This window comes from Lates calcarifer, linkage group LG8 (genome assembly GCF_001640805.2).
Source record: "Lates calcarifer isolate ASB-BC8 linkage group LG8, TLL_Latcal_v3, whole genome shotgun sequence".
Classification (NCBI taxonomy): domain Eukaryota; kingdom Metazoa; phylum Chordata; class Actinopteri; family Centropomidae; genus Lates; species Lates calcarifer.
The window spans coordinates 18,899,222-18,905,417 of NC_066840.1; the positions used below are offsets into that span (position 1 = coordinate 18,899,222).

The 6,196-nt window shown below is 37.0% G+C and overlaps 1 protein-coding gene across 1 annotated transcript; it reads right to left on the bottom strand.

Annotated features, from left to right (window-relative positions):
• Positions 1–29: 29 nt before the first annotated feature.
• Positions 30–2,749, bottom strand: LOC108895080 (uncharacterized). The gene is made up of 6 exons (XM_018693744.2): positions 2,585–2,749; positions 2,032–2,361; positions 1,523–1,891; positions 947–1,087; positions 797–840; positions 30–718 (listed from the first exon to the last, which is right to left on the bottom strand). Exons 1-6 carry the CDS (start codon positions 2,625–2,627, stop codon positions 581–583), a joined length of 1,065 nt encoding a protein of 354 aa, XP_018549260.1. The 5' UTR covers positions 2,628–2,749; the 3' UTR covers positions 30–580.
• Between the last annotated feature and the right edge of the window lie 3,447 nt (positions 2,750–6,196).

The window sequence follows — 6,196 nt, forward strand, 5'->3', positions numbered from 1 at the left end:
CTGCAAAATATCAGATTGTCAGACCATCATGAGTTTGGCACAGGAATAGGTCAGGTCTATTTTATTAATGACATAGTTTAATAAATGCAAGAATCAAATGACATAAACCTGTGGTATACCCACACTCAGTGAAAAGACGGGCTTCCTGCCTTGTGGTCTCCAAATAGACTGTGTCACTGCATGGCCTATGACTTTTTTTGTTCTTTCTCTAACCAGCACCTTAACACTGTCTTTTACTGTTGACAGTGAAAACAGTAGAGCTCTAGATGGGTCTTAAATACTAATGACTAACTGTAACCCAGCTGACATATACAGCAACATATTAATGTGACAGCAGTATAGATGGGTGAAGGGGAGATCTCCACTCAAAGCTGTGCTTATCACTGTAAGTCAAAAATAAACAGAACAAAACACATTGATTTATCTAAATCCTTTTAAGCATTAGAACACAAATCAAGATATACTGTATATTATGTGTACAACATTAAATTACAGCCACATGAAACAACAGCATTTAGCTTCAAACAGAATAACATCAACTATCACATACTAACTGATCTCAAACAGTCCAGTTAATTCACTAATCCAGCCCATAAGCCTTGACAGCAGCGTAGATCTTCTCTCTGTCCACTGCTTTTGCATCCATTGTTCTACCATTCCCAGTTTTCATCATGGTAAAGACAACAGCTGAGTAAATCCATGTGTCCTTCTCATCTCTCTGGGGAAATGTATTACAAATTATGTGAGATGACAAAACAATCAAAATGCATTATAACTTACTATAAATTTATCTTACCATGAAAATCTTTTTTGCAACATTTTCTTGCAGGGAAACAGCAGCTGCAATATAAAATCATAATAATAAAAATCATCAGATTAAAAATAAATAAGGATGCAGTAGCTTTAATGTCATCAGCTAAATAATGTTTGACCTAATTTCTGTTACCATTGCAATAATCACACTGGTTTTTCTTGATGGTGTAAATGAGGAGGGATGTAACAATCACACTTATGGTGAAGAGAGCACACAGGAGATACAGCATCATACTGTCCCTTAGTAAACCACCAAAGGACCACAAGTTGGTTCCTGAAACATGAAAAGGTTCAATCAATGAAAGCTTGGTATAATTACATTTTCATTAATAACCCTTTAGAGGATTTTACTAGACAAAAGATATTTGCTTAACACTTGATCCATATAGATTTAATTTGACTTTTCAGAGAGTAAACAACACTTAAATCAATAATTTTACTTCCTTTCATTCCCCTCATTAAGCTAGCAAAATACCAAATATGACAGGTTGAATGAAGGAGAAAGGGGAAGAAAATTAAATGCCTAACATCTAAAATACTTTTGAACATCAATGAATGGTGCAGCCATAAACAAAATTAAGTCATTGGTTGGAATGAACAAGGTCTTATAGAACATTTATTATGCTGTCAAACTGTGGAATAAGAGGATTTCCAACTTTAAAACAAAATAAAATCAAAAACTACTTAAACAGAATGCGGATACAGTTACCTTCAATGTCCAGTTTTGATCCATTTCCAAATAATATCTCTCCACACATGTCCACAGCACAGTAATAAGTCCCTGCATCAGAGGAGCTGACAGTCTTAGAGAAGCGATAAACACAGCTCTTTGGAGGAGAACGTGCATCAGGTCTTTTGTCACATTCATAAGGTCTATTTCCATCAGCATAAATTATGTGTGGGAGAGATTTATCTGATCGGACTCCAAACCAGTGCACACTGTGAACAGCTGAGCAGGACGACTTCTCAGAGTCAGAGAGGACTGAACACTGGAAAGTCATCGAGTCTCCTGGATGGACTGGATCAGATACTGTCGGCCACTGAACAACAGTATAGTTCAACATCTTCTGAAAGCTTCCTATAAAATACAGAAGAGTGGATAGAGTGAAGGGTGGTCACATAAAAATGTCAAAAGGTTATAATGGATGTTAAAATTGTAAATGAACAAACTGTGATGACACAGAAAAACATTTGTGATTCTACACACACATGTATTACCTTTAAAGGACAAATATACTCCACTCCACTGATCCTTACTCCAGGTAGTGACTGCACAGTGATACATTGCCTCATCTTCTTGGACCGTCCTCAGAATGGTCAGAATACTTGAGGTCGTGGTATGGTTTACATTAAATCGAGAGGAAGGGAACCCTTCTTCAAATGTAGGATATGCAGTAGCTTTCATCAGTGTAGTAATTAATAAAAGTGTGTCACCAATAGTTTGTTTGTACCACTTGATACGTGTATTGCTATACTCTGATTCAGGGAAAAAACATGATAAGGTCACAGGTTCACCAAGTTGAGCTGTTGTCACTGAGATCAGTGCATCTGAATTAAAAGACAATGGAAAAGATAAAATTGGTTTTACAGAATAATAAGAGAACAGAGCACTTATTACGTACATTGATAGACACATTATATATGAACTGTTAATATGTAGATGGCCATATTCCCTTTATATGTGTAACAAAATTATTTTAAAAAAGAATAGGCCCCCCTTGCAAAAACATTTGAATAATAAACAGGCTGGGCAGAGGCAGAAAACACTTACATCCTTGATGGAGAAGAAGCAGTGTAATCCATAAAAGAATCATGCTGATGTTGTCTCTTGTTGGGATCGTTGTTGGTGTAAAAGTAATGATAAGAATATTGTAATGGGTCAGATGGTCTGACACATCCGCTTGGTTATCACAGTACCGAGGTCTCAAAGGCACATTTCCTGTCACACTGTTCTTATGCAAGTTTATGACTTTTGAGGTTTTGTGGTTTTGCTCGAATACAGGAGACCAATGTCAAACTGCAGCATAATCATTTTTTTTTTTTACATTACTAGGCAGGCGGTCTCTGTAACTTTGAAACAAGGAATCCTGGTTTTACACAATTACTTAAATCTCATTATTATTCATTTGCTTACTTAAAATACAAGCATTTTAGTGACTTGCCATCCTGCATCATCAACAATACACAGATTCACAAGTTAACAAGACCAACAGTCCAATTTGACCCGATGGTAGGAGAAGTTATTGGGATCACCAAAGTGATTAGGATTCATCCTCTGGGCACGATATCTTTATTACATTTCACGACAGCTGATCTAATAGTTGTCAAGACAGCCCAAAAAAGACAAAAATATCTACCTGATGGTGGTGCTAGATGAAGGAAAATGGCTGCTCTCAAAAGGTGTGGTTATTTCTTAACTCACTTTCGGTTAGGAAATGCCTGCATGTGTGCTGAAGGACATAAGCACATCACATCTCTCTTTAAAGCCACTTGCATTTTCTGAGAACCGGGGGGAGGTGGGGAGTACACACCCTCCGTCCTTCCCTCTGATACACTTTTGTTTTACCATGGTTAGCAAGTGATGTTCTATACTTCACATTCATTTTTATTTAGTTTAGTGTTCAAAGTGCCACAAAATCACTGTCAAACAGTCCTGTGGTTCACCCATTGTGTTCTCAGAACACAAACCACATTAGACTCTTAGAAGTGGACAGACACCTTCCTTTTCAAAGTGTCTTAGCGCAGGTGTTCTGTCTGTACCAGAGTAAGAATGACAGTGTTCAAAGCAACCTAAATGAACCACACCATCAAATGCACAATTTTCTGTGTGTTGACTATTCTCCCACATGCGACCTCTTGTGGTGGTGCACATCATGACTGTCCTCTTTTAAAAGAAGGGGCAGTATGTTGTAGTTGAAGTGCGGATGTTATAGTGACCAGTTGAGGTGGATAGTGTCTGACCTTAGCATTGGGGAGCACAGTTTGCAACCCCTTCTCCTACCAACAGTCAATGTTTTTTTCTGTTTCAGGATGAGGACTTATTGGGCATGTTGTCCTGCCAACAATGACCAGAGGAAAAAATGGGTACACTTTCCAATGGCAGTAGGCAGACTAAATAGACTTGATTTTTAAGTATGGGCCTGATGAAAACAGTTGTCTCAAAATGCAACACACAACAGAAATGGCAAACTACTGATGTCTGATGAACTGAAGTACAATAATGTGGTAATGTACAATTTCTAAAATTAATACAGTGCATGGAATTGCACAAGTGAGTTATATATCATTTATTTTTGCTGCGTTAAGCAAGTAGAGGTTATGAGTTTACTGATCCCAATAGCTAAATCAATTATAGACTGCTCACAAAATGCCACAGAATTTAGTAATGCACTGTTGGCGGCAGGTTTTTTCTATTATTTATAAAATAGTCTTCCTTTGTGTCTGGCTTACAAAACAAGAGTATTAACAGTTAATTCACAACAACAACATTTTTCTTCATTTCAATTACATACTGTAGAAAAAAAAAAAATTAAATTACTCAAGCATCTGAGTCGGTAAGTTAGATGCCCATTGTTCCTTCCGTGACACTAAAAGCTTTAACATGAACTTTCCACGTAAGAATTCACTAATGTATAGCATATATAAAAGAAACAGTTAGAAAACACCTACCACTTTTACACAATGATATTCCAAAAAAGCCTATCCATGTATCATATATGTATATCTATGTAGACTGAAACTGTTAGTGAAAAATGTACAGAATTAAAACAAAAAAGAGTAGATAAAAAGATCTGTTCCGAATGTATAACTGCTGAGAGAAAAAATCTCTGCCATGTAATGTAACATATTCTTCTAACACCCCTCACATGGTGTACCATATGAGCATTAAATAAACATCTCAAGCGTATATGTTGCTGTTCCTACCCCAAAACCCTGACATCTGTGTAAATGCTCTCTCCATCGACGGCTTTTGCGCCACGCCTTGGAGCCCGGCCAGCTTTCCTTGTAAAATTTGGCACAGAATATACCAATGAGTCTTCATCGTTCTGTAGAAATATATGGGAAAACATTATTAGACACCACAAATGTGAATAAATAATAATAAAATAAAAAACGACATTACTTGCCTTTGGACTTTGTTGATCACCCATCGTTGTTGCAGTATTTGTTTGCATGGCAGCAGAAGAAGCTGGATAACAACATGAAACACCCTGAATAACTACCAGTAAGGATGCACAGAATTTCATTCTATAGCTAAAAATGAACTGAAGATTGATTAAAAGTAGGTTTTATTACCTTTGAAACAATCACTACTGTTTTTTCTTGATGGTGTAAATCAGTAAAGCTATAATGATCAAACTTAGAGCCAAAGCAGCAGACAGTAGAGGCAGAACTGTGTTTGCCCTCTGAGAATCACCAATTAACCACACGTTGGCTGCTAAAACATTAAGAAAAGGAACAAGCACCACATGTTCATTAACAGGAAAAGAATATGATTACATTTGTGTTTAATGTTGCCTCTTGGTAATACAATAAATATTTGCTTGATGCTGATCTTTAAAGATTTAACTTGTCTTCTAGTAAAATGATTTAATATGAAAATTAACTGATTACCTTCAATGTCCAGCTTTGTTCCATTTCCAAATAATATCTCTCCACATGTGGCCACAGCACAGTAATAAGTCCCAGAATCAGAGGAGCTGACAATGTTCCTGGAGAAGTTGTAGACACATTTCTGAGAATGAGCCTCAGCACTCTTTTCACATTCACTACCGCTGTTCCTTTGAGTGTAAATGACACTGGGATGAGATTCATCTGATCCAGATCTGAACCAGTACACGCTGTAATCTCCTGGACATGTTTTCTTCTCAGAGACAGAGAGGACTGAACACTGCAGAGTCACTGAGTCTCCTGGACGGACTGGATCAGATGAAATGTCTTGAACAATGGTCGTGATATCAGGTTTAGGTTCTGGAAAATGAGGAAGAAAATATTACTCTTTTTGAAATGGAAGTTAAAATACATTGTAAAAACAATGGAAGGCCACGAAATACTAAAAAACTTCTACTAACTGAATGATGGATATCAACAAAGTGAATATTGTTCCATTTACCTTTGACTCTCAGAAAAATGATATTCAGAAATGTTGTTCGTAGTTCAACATGTTTTTCACAGTAGTAAAATGCAGTATCACTCAGCTCTGTTTTGGTGATATGGAGAACAAATGTTCCAGGCTCTTGTTTTGCAGTGAATTCGAGGAGTCTTGTATTAATATGGGCATTATCAAAAGTGTAAGTGGCTCCTAAGACTTCAGGCAAGTTTCCAGCAACAAGTCTGATCCAAAATAAGGTTCCTCTGAGTCAAATGGAGACTCTGGCGACTA

Coding starts and splice junctions, on each gene's coding strand:
- LOC108895080 (XM_018693744.2), bottom strand. CDS start 2,627: ATGATTCTTTTATGGATTACACTGCTTCTTCTCCATCAAGGAT. Junction 2,362..2,584: donor GCTTCTTCTCCATCAAGGAT/GTAAGTGTTTTC, acceptor CTTTTAATTCAG/ATGCACTGATCTCAGTGACA. Junction 1,088..1,522: donor ATCAAAACTGGACATTGAAG/GTAACTGTATCC, acceptor TTCATGTTTCAG/GAACCAACTTGTGGTCCTTT.